Source organism: Penicillium subrubescens (genome assembly GCF_028828155.1).
Source record: "Penicillium subrubescens strain IBT 31985 chromosome Unknown utg000004l_segment0_segment0, whole genome shotgun sequence".
NCBI classification, from domain to species: domain Eukaryota; kingdom Fungi; phylum Ascomycota; class Eurotiomycetes; order Eurotiales; family Aspergillaceae; genus Penicillium; species Penicillium subrubescens.
This window is the reverse complement of record NW_026643154.1, coordinates 3,380,860-3,396,151: the sequence shown is the minus strand read 5'-3', so window position 1 is coordinate 3,396,151 and position 15,292 is coordinate 3,380,860. Positions and strand designations below refer to the sequence as shown.

Genomic DNA, 15,292 nt, shown 5'->3' with positions numbered 1-15,292 from the left:
TATCAACCTCCATCCCCTAAATCTTCCTTAACTCTCCACCGCCTCTGCATCATTGTATAGCTCGACTCAATTTCCTTTACCTGGATCTACACTTGTTGTTTACATTACGACTATTATACCCCGATTCAATTTCAAATCTTATCTCGCACAAGTGGCCTGTTCTGTCTCTCTGCCATTCTATTTTCTTTTCCATTCTGCACCACGCTTGCATGATAACAGCGTTGAAAGTTGAACCCGCTTGTCCATGTTCATTTCTTTTTCTTCTGCGCTGGGGGTCTATCTGGTTTCGGTTTGGGCTCTGGGTTTCGGATTGGATGCATATTGGTGTGATGTTTTTGTGTTATATTCTTTTTTTCCAACACTCTTTTCTTGAAGCATCCATCGTGCGGGACTTGGGGTTTGGTCTGGTCTGGTCTGTGTCTGGTCTACTTGCAATGAAATGGATGTAAGGTGACACTCGTTTCCCTCGGCTTCCTTGTTGTTGATTACTGGGATACCGGGGTCTGGGACATGTTAGACAAAAGCATTTATCATTAACTTTCAAGTTTGTAACCAATTCCCTTCACCCTGTAGATTCAATCCAGGGAGGGCCATCGAGCTATCCAAAGTACAAAGGCGGTGTCTGTAGCGGTGACCCACAAAAGATTACTGCGGTCCAAAAAAGGGCCCGCAATTACTTCATACTCTTCCAATCTTCCCCAAGCTCAATCTTAACTCCCCAATCCCAATTCCCGCCTCATCCCCGGACCACAACCACCACAACACCCACAATGGCACACTCAAAACGAAACACCTCCCTCCCGCACTTCACATCCTACGAACGCAACCTCCTCCGCTCAACCTGGGGCACAAAACGCAGCGTAATCGGCCGCGACTCCTTCCTCCCCTTCGCCTCATGCCGGCTCTGCCTCCAACCTGCGCGCGCGCCCGTAGTCGCCTGCGCCAGCAACGGCGACCTTTTCTGTCGCGAGTGCGCGATAAACGACCTCCTCGCGCAACGGCAGGAAATCAAGCGTCTTGAGAAAGATCGTGAGGAGGCGAGGAAGAGGATTGCTGAGGATGAGGAGAGGATGTTGGAGGAGGTTAGGAGGAAGGATTTGAGGGATTTTGAACTTGTTAGTATGGGGCTTGAGGCGGCGAGGAGTGGGGCGAGTAATGGGAGGAAGAGGAAAGCAGTGGGTGAGGAGGGGGGAAGAGGAGAGGGCGTTGGCGGCGTTTAAGGCGAGAGAGGTCGAGGTTAATGGAGTTAGGAAGAAGGTTTTTGAGTTGGATGAGAGGGAGATGGCGAGGGTTGCGGCGGAGGAGAGGGAGAGGTTGAAGAGTGAGATTAAGAAGGAGAAGGTATGTATCTGCATCTATCATTAGGTATCTTTTGAAGCTTGGATTTGTTCAAGGTACTGATACGTGCATCGCAGAACTCGAGTAAATCGGCACTCCCATCATTCTGGGTCCCATCTCTTACACCGTCGACGGACCACGATGAAATCACGGCGAACAAAGCTGTCAAATTAACGCCCATGTGTCCCGGCTCAAACGAGACACATAAGCATAGCTATTCGCTCAAGTCGCTGGTCGATGTACACTTTACGGAAGAAAAGGCTGAGGACGGGACAGTGTCGCGCGTGTGTCCCAGTTGCAAGAAGAATCTTAGCAATGGGTTGAAAGCTATGCGTATGTGCGAGATGTTTACTGGCGGCGTTGATGCCCTCCGCATTCATGTCCATACTCCGGGCTTCGATGGTCATTTTCACTAACTAACGATCTACTCTAGTGACGAAACCTTGCGGACATGTTATTTGCTCGCCCTGTGTCACGAAGTTTATGACTCCACATGATGTTCCAGATCCGCATGCTTCTAAGGAGGAGCAGGCGAAGACGGCCGCGCTGCATGGATTGGTCTTGTGTTATGTTTGTGAGACGGATATCACTCCCAATGGGGATGTGACGGGGTTGAAGAAGAAGTCTAAGAAGAAGGAGAAGGACGCTATTCGGCCTGGGCTGGTGGCAATCAGCTCGGAGGGTACAGGATTTGCTGGTGGTGGAGGCAATGTGGCTACCAAGACGGGCGTGGCGTTTCAATGCTGAGGTTTTATTACAAGCGACTTGGGAACAGAATAGAAGACTTGATAAGACAGACAACAGCCTTCGATTGCAAGGTTCAATGTACAATATACTGAATGATATCTATCCCCTAACACGGAGACAATAAACGCCCAATCCATGCAAGAATAATGTCCTAAATATACAGGGCCACCCGGGCCTAAAACGACATCCTGCTTGATACCTCACATCTCACCACCTCGTCTCACCATCTAATTGCGCTTCCGGGCATTGTTGAACTCGCGCACCGTAATCTCACACTTGATCTCCTGGCACAATCTGCGACGACGGCTAGGATCCAACTTGGCCGCAAACTCCAAACCAGACGCGCGCTCAACAGCCTCAAGGGGAACCTCAAAGTCCGACAGACTCTTCTCATTCGGGATGCGCGCATTGGGCAAGACAAACGCACCCAGCGCAACCTTGCTAGTAGGCGACTCAGTCCCATCCTCAGCATAAATCACCTTATAAAAGTGCGTGGGCACCGCCACATTAGGCGGGTTCCCAATAACCTCATAGTTAACACGCCACTTCCCATCCGGATCACGATGGGGCAAATACAAGGGCCCCGTCACAACACGCACAGAGGGATACCGCGACGCCAGCTTGCGGCAAAAGTCCTCGAAATGCGCCCAATAGTCACGGTTGAAACCCTCGCCAACCTGCGGACACATATTGCTCAGGTAAAAGGTATCGTCCATAGCGCCCTGCGACCACTTCGCGTCTGCGGCGGGCACCTGGTGGCCGCGGTCATAGCCGGAGCGGAAGTAATCGGCCAGTTTGGCGCGGAACAGGGCCGGGATGGAGGTATCCTCGGCGAAGGTGCTGTGCTTGCGGTCTGCGTTGTTCAGGGCCAATGATTGCGGGGTGATGTGCTCGGCGACCCAGGCTGGGTTGCGGGTGCGGCGGTCATAGGCGCCGTGCAGAGGGAGCGTGGAGAGTTCGTCGGCGATGGGGCCGGGAAAGCCGTATTGCAGGATGCCGGCTGGGTTGACGGGGCCGCCGCCGGTGCTGGTCTTTGCGGCGAGAGGAGGGGTTGGGATAGAGGTGGGGACTTTGACAGAGCCGGCGATTGAAGGGGGAGGGGGGACTTGTTGCTGGGGTTGGTGCTGCTGTTGTTGGTTCTGGGATTTGGAGGAGTACAGCAACGCAGTCACTCCGGCGCCGGTGGCTGCACTGGCGGCCGCGATGACGGCCAAGGTTGCTTTTGACATGGTGTATATAGAGGCCCCGGTGAGAGTTGAGTGATGTTTGAAGTGAGGAGAGGGGAGGGTTGGGGGATACACGATTGTTGTACTTTTTCTTCTTTGGCGCGCGCGAATCACGAGAAGAAAAAAAGCAGCCAGTCACAAGTCGCAAGTCGCAGATGGACCAATGACAGCCGAGATTCGCTCAGTCAGCCTGGCTTAAAACCGGCGGAAGTCGGCGGTGACTAAGGCGGTGAATTTATGAAGTGTCAACTGGCATAGTCACGAGCCAATCATCAAGTCACATGGTCTGTCCATCAGATATCAAGTGGATTATTATAAACTGGTTGATCATTGGTCACTGGTCATCGGGTATAACAAGATAACAAGGTCAATTCTGCACTTCTGACTGGCCAGTTGGGGCGGTTCACCGAGAGCTGCAGTTCAGAGCGTCTGTCGGCAAGACATCCTTGAAGACATCTTACAACTCGAGTAATGTCATAATTGATCCAACTTAAAATGTCTTATTTAGTATACTGTTCAAGCTCTTCTAGTTAGTGAAACACTTGTATAAACACTTGTATCTTAGCCAAATTTAATTCTTTGGCTGTTAGTTACCAACCATTTTGGTCAATCCCCGAGTCAGGCTGCTGCCCGCATTTTAGGGCATGCGGAGAGCGGAGTAAGTCCAGCAATTGAGGACCTTGGGTGCTAGACAAGAATGCCCAGCCTGCAGGTCTAGTAGAAGAAGACAGGTAGAATCTCCTCCCCCAGCATGGCTGATTCTCTTCATATTCTTCTTCCAACCTTTGGGGGCAATAGAAAGCATAAGTGGGAGGTCGAAAAACAAGAGGCGACTTTGCGACTGGACCCTGACCGCCAACTGCCGAGTCTTTTTGAATGTCACTGACATCACTGGGTCCCGAGTTCTCTGCCATATCCCACTCGCCATGGCTGCCAACGACTTACGAGGCTGGGTGATGAGCGCCGTCTCGGGCGTGGGTGAGTACTAGAAAGCTATTCGAATGCTCTATCGTGAATTTTTTACTAATTCTCTCCTGTTATTTAGCCTGCGTCCTCGGGTCGGCCGTCATTTGCGCAGACATTGTCTTGCGCCGCGTCACCCATGACAAGAAGTTTCAGATTGCCAACAGCAATAACTTCCTGTCAGCGTCGCTGTGTTTGAGTGCTGGTGTAATGGTCAGTTCTTGTCTTGAGATCCTTACTACTCAATTTACCACCACTCTAACCCTAATACAGCTCTTTACGTCCTTGTACAGCATGCTGCCAAACTCGAAAGACTACCTGATCCGTGCCGGTTTCTCTCCTTCCGTCTCCGCATATATCCTGACGGCTCTATTTATCGCCGGTGTGGTGATAATTCGTGTCGCATCTGGCTTTCTCCACCGCTTCATCCCATCGCATGTAGTCGACTGCGCACATACTCATGACGGCCCGGAAGAAGATCCCGAGCGCGGCGAACAAATGCAAGACTGCGATGGCCGACCCGATACTAGACATACCAATGGTAGTACAGAGCGTACGCCTCTCTTACGGCCGACCGGTATACAATCGTCCAAGTCTACTCCGCAAGTCCTACAGCGGACGGACCTCTCCTCGAGTCCTCGGCGGCGAGAATCTCTGCGAGCAACCATTTCTCGGCGCATCAGCTCTCTCATGGGCGGTGTCAAACCTCTTTGCGATGAGAATGGCCCCTGTTACGGCTTTTCACAGACCTGCGGACGTGAATGCACCAAAGTCCTTGGCCCAAGTATTTCTCCGCCACCGACCATGAGCGCAGATGAAGTCATTCGACCGGAGCTACCGCCACAGCCCCAAAGCATTGAGGTGCAGCTGGGGCCGGATGCCTTGGATGAGCAGGAACCAAGTATAGACTCCGTAGAGACAGCCGCAGGCACAGGGTATTTCGGAACGATCTTGTCGGAAGAAGTCAATAACTCGACTTCGGCATCTTCCTCTTCATCACGTACTCAAAAAGTGCGTTCTGAGCATACAAATCACTCCGCTATGATAAACCACGACCATCACCATCACGACCACCATCACAATGCAGACCACTCGTCTCGAGGTCCCGCCTCATCAAAACCAGGAGATCCCACTCACCACCACCATGTACCCCAAAACGCCTTCCTCTCCATCGGCCTACAAACATCCCTCGCAATCGCCTTGCACAAACTCCCAGAAGGCTTCATCACCTACGCCACCAACCACGCCAGCCCCACCCTCGGTCTAACCGTCTTCCTAGCCCTCTTCATCCACAACATCGTCGAGGGTTTCGCCATGGCACTACCACTCTACCTCGCCCTCAACTCCCGCTGGAAAGCCATGTTCTGGTCTAGCCTCCTAGGCGGAATCAGTCAACCCGCCGGCGCTGGCATCGCGGCCCTCTGGATCTGGGGCTCCGGACACACGGGCAACGATTCAACGGGTCCGTCGTGGGGTGTCTATGGAGGGATGTTTGCTATGACTGCCGGCGTAATGACATCCGTTGCGTTGCAGCTTTTCAGTGAGGGACTGGGTCTGACCCATCACCGTAGTATGGGTATTGGGTTCGCTGTTGCTGGTATGGGATTGATGGGGTTCAGTTTTGCCTTGACGGCTTGAACTTTTTGGCTTGAGCTAGGCTTGCTTGAGTTGAGGTCGATACGTTCTATGAGTTCTGATGTTCATTTTTCCATGAGTGCTTGCTGGCGTGAGCTGCATATATGAGAAAAGACAAGATGGGGTATGGCGTTTTATTGTTTACTGTTTATGGGGCTTGTTCTTTCATGTTTACCAGGCTGAAGTGCATAGTGCATTCGTTTTTTATTGTTATAAAGCTTGATGTCGTCCTTGGAATTGTTGATTTTCCAGGGTGTACAATGTCTGGGCCTGGTGTTGCCTTACATAACTTATATTGATACTTCATGAACGATTCAGACGATATTGTTACAATGATAACACTCTTTCCAGTCATGATCCTCTTCCTGGCTGAGCAGTCAATCCATCGAACCGATTGAATTGCCTTGGAGACTTGTATTTGACTTCCCTTTACCACCGGCGAGCCCCTTGTCCGATATAGAGAAGGGGTTCCCGTGATTTTACGCATTCTAGCAAGAAGATATTATGAACAACAGTGACATTGACTGAACTCAAGACTATAGATACACTATACAATTTGATTACACAGGGAGTGCATATTACCCGTTTGACAATTCCAAACGCCAACAAATCCAACCGGTGGTTACATGAGACAATTTCGACCACCTATCCAAATCCTATACCAGACTCTCACTCACAGTGCCTGCACGGAGATCCTCCTGGGCGCACCACTACCATTAGTCAAACCAGCACCACTCGACTCACGCAAATGATTATGATGAGCCTGCCCCTGCTCATCCAAATCCTCAACATCAATACTAAACCGTCTAGGTCTCGACCAAACACCAAACTTCTCACCACCATTCGCATCACCAACGCCCTGGATCTGTTCCGACTGTAACCCGAATCGATCTGCCACTTGTGACATGAGACCAGCATGGGCGGAAGCCTTGGTGGAGGCTCCCAAACGAGACTGTGCCCGACGGAGAAGCTCCATATGCTGGGATGCAGTATCCGCCGCACGGGGATGTTTCTTCGCCTCGGAGTCACCCATCAGATCATGCAGGGCACCTTCGTGCAGCGCAGCGGCGGACTTGTGATCATTAGATGCGGTGAAGAGTCCGGATAAAAGCTTGGTCATTTCAAGGGTGACTGGGTCACAAGATCCCCATACTTGGCGGAGGTTATAGCAGATATCGCGACAGAGCTGGATGGCTGAATCGACGGAACCACGGCAGAAGCGCGTTTCGACGAGTCGGCGACCGATCCAGACGACCACGTCGGGGGTCCAGGTTCGTTGGACGATACGTGATGTCCACAGTTGAGTCAGGATACCTTCCAGATCGTCGAACATCTCGTGTTCGCCGAGGAGGGTGATTATATCGTTCAAGTCGTGGAAGGGCAGATCGACAATTTCGATGCCGATGGCCTTGGAGGAGGCCATGAGTTCTTGGAGGAGCATCTTGACTTTGGCGGACATTTCGGTTTGGATCGCTTTGTCTTCGCATTTGGTTGCTTGGTGGCCACTGAGATAGAGGCATAACTTTGTAGCGTTTATGATGCTGTCGTAGTTGTTGAGACCATCTGTGAGATGGAGGAACGAGTGCAGCACGCCTGTTACGTCACTTGCATCCTGGAAACGGGATGAATTGCACAAGTCGCGGACGAGTTTGGTAGTCGTGCTGAGAATATTCATGTTATACTTCTCAGTGTGGACTTCCCGTAGACAGATCTTAAAGAACTGCTTGACGACATCCCGCTCTGCGATTGATGTAGCAGATAGCGTGGTGCAGAAGTACTCGTACAGCTTGTTGCGTGTAGTCATTGCGGCCCGAGTCCGATTCTGGTCCGTCTGCAGACGAACGAGACGATCACCAGAGATCAAGGTCGGAATGAAGTCATGGCCGGACAGGTTCTTCGCAAAGGCCTGCTGGGTTTGCATTTCGCGGGCCATCTCGTTCATAATTTGCTCGGAGGTGGCGCGACGGCCGAAGGCTTCTTCAAAGGCGGCCGTGAATACTGTGTCTCGGCGGTCGCTGAGAACCATTACAGATGTTTCAGAACCGTAGACCACGCGTTGACGTAGCTCATCGAGAACATTGTTTCCTCCTTCGATAAAGCCGCACTCGAGATAGATCGCAGCGACCTTCCGTGCCCAGTTGGCCATCATGTCCGAGTCGCCACCGGCATGCAGGCAATCGGTGACATAGTTGTGAAGAAGGGCATTACCCTGCTGGACAGAAGTAGGTGTACCCTGCCGGGAATGGGCGAGGGCAAGCTCACGAAGCCAGGACAGCGTGGTGGTCGAGAAATAACCCTGGGTCTTCTTGCCAAGTTGGAACTCCTCAGTGTACAGCGAGCGGGCTTCACTGGTAGAATCACGCTTTCGAACGAACAGCTGAGCCAGCTTGTGCTTCAGAGTAATCGGCAGCGCCTGGGTCATCTGGTCCAGGCCCTTGGACGACTGGGAAGTTGGCACCCACTCGCTTATCTGCAGAGGCTGCTTGTATAGCGTGATAGCCTGGTCGATGTACGATTCATGTGTCTCACACAGCTCGGCGAAGAGAAGAGTTGCGCTTAGGGTCTTCTGGTGCGTGGGACCATAGACATTGCGGCAGGTCGTCACGTAGTCAGAAGAAACCTTGTATCTCTCGGTGAAGTCGGAGCTCTTCATATGACTCGTCAGAATGGTCATGTAACCGATGTATGTCTTCTCGAGCAGACGCTCAGTCTGAATTTGATCATAGGCATGCATTTTGTCATGTACGACGACTGTGGGCCACAGATGACGGTAGATGTCTAAGGCCGAGCTCCACTGCATCTCCTTCTCGTAGAGACCGATAAGGGCAAGGGCAGCTTCCATGCCCTCGGGAGCAATCTTGTTGTCACGGAGAGTGTTCTTGTAGATGCGCTCGTAGGTGCTCTTGGCCTCATTGTTCATCTCCAGTCGATCGGCCAGTGCAGCTTCAAGGTACATATTCTCAATGGTGTGCTTGTGCGTTTCGCCCAGTCGAGAGGTCAAAAAATTGCTGACTGTGTGGAGAAGCGTAAGTGCCTTGGTGAACTGGAAGGTCGTTTCATAGAATTCCACAACGGCCTTGGCGACAGCCAGAACAGAAGCGACGGGTACCTTGTCCGAGACAACCAGAGAGCCAAAGGCATTCTCGTACACAGTGGTAGCCTGTTCAAGATGCAGTCTTCGGAAGTGACAATAGGCGAGAATCAGAGCCAGATCAGCAACAGGAGGTGCCAGTTCAGTGGTGAATTTCTTGTGAGAGCCAGGCTGCTCAATGGAAGGATAGACATGCTGCAGAACAGCCTTGGAGCAATCGCTTGCCTCATTCCAGTCCTCCTCACGCACATAGATACTTGACAGATTGTGACAGAGAATCAAAGTGGGCACGGAAATGTTGGTGGGCGACGAGGTGATGGAGTCCAAAAGCTCGACCATCAGCTTACGATCGCTTCCAGACATCATGGTGGAGTCCTCAATGGAGACCGAATTGGCCATGCCTTCAGCCAGCGACATTGCCAAATTTCTGGCCTCGGGTGTATACTCCTGGTGATTCTGCTTGTAATAGCGCCACATGAGGATGGACAAAGACTGGTCCAGACTGTACATTTGCATCTCGCGAGTCTCGGCACGCAGGAGCTGTACGCGCTGCATCATCTCCGGGGATTGGATGCCGGAAACTTCCAAGTCGGCGACAAGCTCACGCATGATAATTTCAGCCTCGTCATTGCGGCCTTGGCGACGGAGGAATTGGTAATAGATGAGGGCCACGTTGGCCTTCTTGTCCATCATGTCCACAGAATCGATATCGCGGGCATTGAGACCAGCCCAGAGACTCGACAGAACGGGTGAGGCTTGGGCGTGCTGGCCTTGTTGCTCGTAAAGCTGGGCCATGTACAAGGAGTACTTGATGCGACGCTCGTCCGTGACTTCCATGGTTCGGATGACATTGTCATATTTGGTTCTCGCAATGTCGCGACTCATCTCGTCACTGTCAGTGGCTGAGAACTGACTCGTGAGGAAGTCAGCAGCCTCGGAGGATTGTCTCGAGTTGGTACCGTATTTCTGAAGAATTTGCTGGTAGAACTGCTTCGATATAAGAAGGGCAGAGCTGTTGTCACCACGAGACTTGTACATGCCAACGATCATACCGAGGTATTTCAGGCGCTGGTTGAACTCAACTCCAGTGACTTCGGAGTCGGTCAGGATGAGATATTTCATGATGTCCTCCTGCTGGGAGGTCATCGTGCCGCGCTCGCTGAACGACTGGGTCATCATCTCGGCGCAGTTCAGAGTGATGGGATCTGACTGGCCCAGAAGCTCTTGGCTAAGTCTCCATGCCTCGTAGCAATGCTCATCGGCGTGGCTAGCATGAGCAAGCTTGGACACGCGGGCGCTGAGAAGCAAGCTTTCCAGGAGTCCCATGGATTTCTCGCCCAGGGCCAGGCGACGGATGTCTGTCGCGAGGCGGTACAACTCCACAACACTTGACCGAGTAAACTGCGACTCTTTGCATGTCAGCTCAATACGAGCGAAGAGGACGGTCGCGGGCAGCAGCTTCTGGAAGCTTGTTGTGAACTGGAACTCGCCCTCATCGGACACCAAAGGCGATGACAAGAGGTGAGAGAGCCAGTAGCGAGCAGTGTACTCCAGAATGACATATTTGTCGAAGAGGCGGTTGCGCTCTTCCATGCTCAACTTGTCCATCGAGAGCTCAGTCTCTTCCCGGACGCTGAGCTGCACCCATCCAAGACATCTCATGAGAAGATCCAAATGGGCTTCCTTGAGATTGAGCGGCGACTTGACACTGGCAGCTCTAGCTTGGCCGATGACATGATCACGGATGGATGTGTGTGCAAAGGAAACAACTCCATCACGCGTCATAACCAGAGGACGAAGTGCGTTGGACCATTGTTTTTCAGTGTTGCTCATACGCGACATGAAGCTCGGTCCCTTGGACTCAACACGTAGGAGTTCCTCAATCTCTTCGACGAGAAGAGGTCTCTCCGATGCAGCTAGCCATGACATGATGGACACTGCCTCGTGTTGACTAAGATCAAGGTTTTTCATGTGGAAGTCAAGTAGCTCAGTCATAGGCTGTGGCAGACTTTGAACAGATGAGACGGCTTGCGCCAAAGTTCTCTGCTGCTTGGCATACTCGACTGCCATCTCGGCCCAGCTGAAGGATCCCTGCGAGCGGTTGACGATAGCAGCAACGGTAGACTGGAGCTGGTCACCCTTTGCGGTATCAAAGTGCGAGGCAGAGAGCATCTTATTGACAAAAGCGACCAAATCAGTTCGAGTCTGCGTGGTCTGCATCATGAACTGCTCGATGTTCGTGGAGTGTGGTTTCGAACCGAGCGGTCTGGTGAATGCAATCATCTTGGAGCCCGCATTCTGTTCCGTCAGGATCTTAGTGAAGTTTTCCAGAACGGCAATTGCGTCGCCATCTCCACCCTTGATCTGGTCGAGGCCATCGACGACGAACATGTACTGAATGTTCGACGCCAAGCCGGTACGAATACCTCGCCAGAGACACTCTTCAACCTCAACGTCGCCGGCTCCGTCCAGGGCACCTTGAGCTGCCTTGGCAACTTGAACCAGAATCGCCTCCTGGGTCTGCTTATCGCTGACACAGTGGTCGAGCATCTGATGCAGGATGCCCTTTAGAATGCGCAGTGTCAAGGTTGCAACGGGAATATCGGCGCCTAGTTAAATCAGAATAATGCTTTCAAAGATAAGATAGGGTCAATACTCACGGATAGTGTATGGAATAACATTCCAGCTATCATGCTCTGCTGATTCCTGCAGACGCTCGACGGTCCACTGGGCAAGAGCACTCTTTCCAGATCCTGCACCGCCAGTTACCAGCATAACTGGAGACTTACCAATTGAGAAATCGTACAGATTGCTGTTGAACCATTCGAAGGAACCCTCTGCAAGAGAGTGCATGCGAGATTCAAGGATGAACTGAAGTGGACGGTCCTGGACGCCGAGGAACTGGCGGAGACTGCCCAACTCGGGGCTCGAGTAGATCAGCGAGCTTTGCTTGACCAGCTTCGATGTGGCGGACTCGACGATGGCATTCCAATGGGTCGAGTAACGCCTCGCGTAGGTGACAAAGGCTGCGTCAACGTTGTGTTCGATAAGTTGATTCGATTCCTTGGCCTTGAACCCTTCAACACAGCTGGTCGTAGTGGTACAGACCATTTCAAGAAGGTCCGAAAACACTGCAGCGGCTTCGGGCTGGAGGGGAGTAGAGGTCTTGTAGGCAGACTCATATTGAAGGAGCAAGTAAATGCCAACAGCAACGCGTCCATATCGGCCAAAGACACTTTCGAAGAGATCGGTATTGTCCATGTCAGACTCCAACAAAAGAATCATGAATCCCCAGATCAATTGGGCAGCTGCATCGGCACCTGGGGCAAACAGTCCAGTCGACTCACGAAGAGCATCGACTGCATATGCCAGTCGCGACGCCCACCGGAGACTGCAGTCGAGTCTGCTACCATCACGAGGCATCCAGCGCAGGCGTTCCGCCGCAACTGCATCGAAGAAAGTATCGACGGTTGGGCTGCGCTCGCTAATTTCGCTGGCCGAAACGCCCAATTGAGTCTTGCACTTCTGCGAGACTGCCTGGACTTTATCCTGGAGAACAGTGACCTTGTGGGTGCTGGTACTCAGACCTCGGACGGCTCGAGTGGACACTCCGCTGGTATTGGTGGTGGTCGAGCTGGTGGCACCCGAGTATCCGCGGCTGGAAGCATCCTTGCTGAGACCCTGCTGGGTCATATCGTCGGTGATACCCGTTCCTCGAGTTCCAGTCATGCCAGATTTATTGGACATGCCAGGCTTTCCGGCCATGCCAGCAGCACCAGCACTAGCACCAGCAACTCCAGTGGCTGCAGCGGCGCCTGCTTTGCCGGACGAGCTGGTAGTCTTGGGAGACTCGCCAGAGCCACTCATGACAGCATTGCCTCCTCTGACAGTACCGCCATGGAGAGACAAATCTGTGCTGGTTTGTCCTTTCGAGTTCATGGGCATGCCAGTCATACCAGCCATACCAGGCTGACCCATGCCTCCCTGACCCATGCCGGACTTGTTCATGCCAGTGTTGGTCGTGCCAGTGTTGGTCATGTCAGAGCTGTTCACACCAGCATGATCCATGCCTTTTTTCATTCCCATTCCTCCAAGAGCCGCACCGGCACCTGCTCCAGCAGCTGCTCCAGCAATATTGTCTCGGCTGATACCGTGTTTTTCGGTAGTTTTGGATGTTTTGGACGTTTGCGAAGTCGTCTGCGTCGTCTGCATGGGCTTTTCTTTGGTGACATTGCTCTTGGCCGATTTGCCTTGGCCAGATGCTCGGCGGAAGATATTCCCAAGAGCACCACCTCCAAACGCACCGAAGCCACCTTTGCCTGCTTGCTGGGAAGGTGATTTGGTTGTTGACTTGGTGGCTGCTTTGTCGGCGCCCAAGTTGCCAAAGACATCGTTGCCGATAGCCAATTGGTCACGAAGCTCTTGCTGCATCATTTCCTCGCCACCGAAAGTTGCGCCGGCAGCTTTGGCTGTGCTGGGAAGAGACTGTCCCATTCCCTTTTGGCCCTGGCTTAGACCCTTCTGGGTTGGACCCAGACCATGTTGGGCTGGACTGAGGCCTTGTTGAGTTGGACTGAGACCCTGTTGGGTTGGCATGAGACCTTTCGAGCCTGGACTGAGTGTCGATGGATCTTTGCTAAGACCCATCGGATTCTGGCCTGGGCCAATGGCAGAGCGGGCTTGATTGAGCTCTTGTCCAGTTTGACTAGTTCCTTGCCCCATCTGAGAGCCGCCCATCAGAGGTGGACTTAGTTTCTTCTTGCTGGTATCTATTCCCCCATCCTGGCTGTTGCTCCCCATCGCACCGAGACCTGTCTGGCCAGTGTCTCTTTGGATGCCTGTCGAGATAGGGCCCTTTTTGATATCGTCGTTGTACTCGATGGGTCCAATACTAAAACTTGGTCTGTATCCTCCGGGTCGTCCGCTGGCAACTGCACCGTTGTTGGTGTTCGCATTTTCCTCGCTCAAGCCGAGTCCGCCAACGGTCCCTTCCATATCTCCCTGGCCGATGGTATTCTTCGTGTTTTCTCCTTTAGTGGCGATGTCCTTGGCACCACTGGAATCTCCTTTCATTGCTTGGTCCTTGATTTCCTGGCCTTTGTTGAGAGCCTGTTGGCCCATGCCAGTTTCGCCGGCAGTCTCTTTGCTTGAGCTCGCGTTGGCACCTTCTTTAGCTCCCTCTTTGGAGCCACTGTGCGAGAGTTTCTTGCTGATTTTCTTGGTGAGCCGAGAGCCGAGGCTCTCGCCGTGGTGCTCAGCTTCGGTTCTCATTTCGTTGGCGGACATGGTGGATTTTTGGCGTCGAAAGTAAAATAAATAGATAATAAAAAATAGATAAGAGTTGTAACAGTTGGCGGTCGTAGTAATTGACAGTCGTGTGTTCGTAATGGTTAAATTGAAATTATCATACAGTCATTGAGTTCAGTTGTTGTAAAAATTAGATTGAATCGCGGCGAATGGACAGGCTTCCAGTCGATTAAAAGAGTGAAGCAGACCTCCTCTGTCATTGCATCATGGGTTGGTATCGGCGATGCCGCAAGGGGATGGTCATCGATAGGCTGTGTTTTCTTGGAGACACCAAGACAACCAATCACGTAGCTGGTTACGGCTTGCTTTTGACCTGATTCCAAGTCTGCAAGCGGATTGTAGCAAATGAGGAAACATTATTGCATCGCTTCCAAGCCTGAGTGAAAAGTCAATGATGCTGGAAGGGATCCAGTGTGGGGAGTCGATGTGGAGACTACGATCCGGTGATCACTTGCTATTAGCTTTCATGCTCTTTTTACAGTGTTAGTCTTGTATGGTTTTGATCTGTCGTGTTTTCAATTGCGAGAGATATCCTATAGCTGGCTTCGCAGGATGCTTAAGGCCCCAATTGACCATATCAGTACGCCGCAATGTCTCTGGTGAACACCGTCAAAAGTTTTCGTCTTGTCAACAAAAGCCCAGGCGAGAAAAATGAATCGGAAAACACCAATGACGGTTGTAAGAGTAATTGGTTGGAGCTGTACTAAAGTGTGGGGTAGAGCTATCAAGTTGGGAAACAAAGAATGTCCGTCGCGTGAGAACACGATCGAGTACCCAAAGATTCATCCAGTGACGTAAAGACTCGGCTCACACATTCTACAAACCCTCAAGAAGCGCTGGTACAAGCACAAGAGTCTAATTCGCAGAATTGTAGTTCATGACTGGTGGTCCATTCCTTAGTAATCTGGGCATGTTTATCCCCGTTAACCTTAATTTGCTTATCTGAACTGCACCGATCCGTGGATTCAACAAGAGTGAGGTCATT

At 51.9% G+C, this 15,292-nt stretch overlaps 4 protein-coding genes across 4 annotated transcripts; 2 read left to right on the top strand and 2 right to left on the bottom strand.

The window, feature by feature from the left end:
- Window positions 1–770: 770 nt before the first annotated feature.
- N7473_006257 (putative RING finger domain protein) lies at window positions 771–2,085 on the top strand (the record flags this gene model as incomplete). Its single annotated transcript, XM_057152197.1, has 4 exons — window positions 771–1,029; window positions 1,121–1,341; window positions 1,416–1,671; window positions 1,772–2,085. The coding sequence occupies 4 exons, from the start codon at window positions 771–773 to the stop codon at window positions 2,083–2,085; spliced, it is 1,050 nt and encodes a 349-aa protein (XP_057010002.1).
- Window positions 2,086–2,312: 227 nt separating this feature from the next.
- On the bottom strand, window positions 2,313–3,314 carry N7473_006256 (DNA/RNA non-specific endonuclease; the record flags this gene model as incomplete). The annotated part of the gene is made up of 1 exon (XM_057152196.1): window positions 2,313–3,314. One exon carries the CDS (start codon window positions 3,312–3,314, stop codon window positions 2,313–2,315), a length of 1,002 nt encoding a protein of 333 aa, XP_057010001.1.
- A 923-nt stretch (window positions 3,315–4,237) lies between these two features.
- N7473_006255 (Zn(2+) transporter ZRT3) lies at window positions 4,238–5,912 on the top strand (the record flags this gene model as incomplete). The annotated part of the gene is made up of 3 exons (XM_057152195.1): window positions 4,238–4,289; window positions 4,357–4,487; window positions 4,548–5,912. The coding sequence occupies 3 exons, from the start codon at window positions 4,238–4,240 to the stop codon at window positions 5,910–5,912; spliced, it is 1,548 nt and encodes a 515-aa protein (XP_057010000.1).
- Window positions 5,913–6,582: 670 nt separating this feature from the next.
- Window positions 6,583–14,286, bottom strand: N7473_006254 (uncharacterized protein; the record flags this gene model as incomplete). The annotated part of the gene is made up of 2 exons (XM_057152194.1): window positions 6,583–11,609; window positions 11,661–14,286. 2 exons carry the CDS (start codon window positions 14,284–14,286, stop codon window positions 6,583–6,585), a joined length of 7,653 nt encoding a protein of 2,550 aa, XP_057009999.1.
- Between the last annotated feature and the right edge of the window lie 1,006 nt (window positions 14,287–15,292).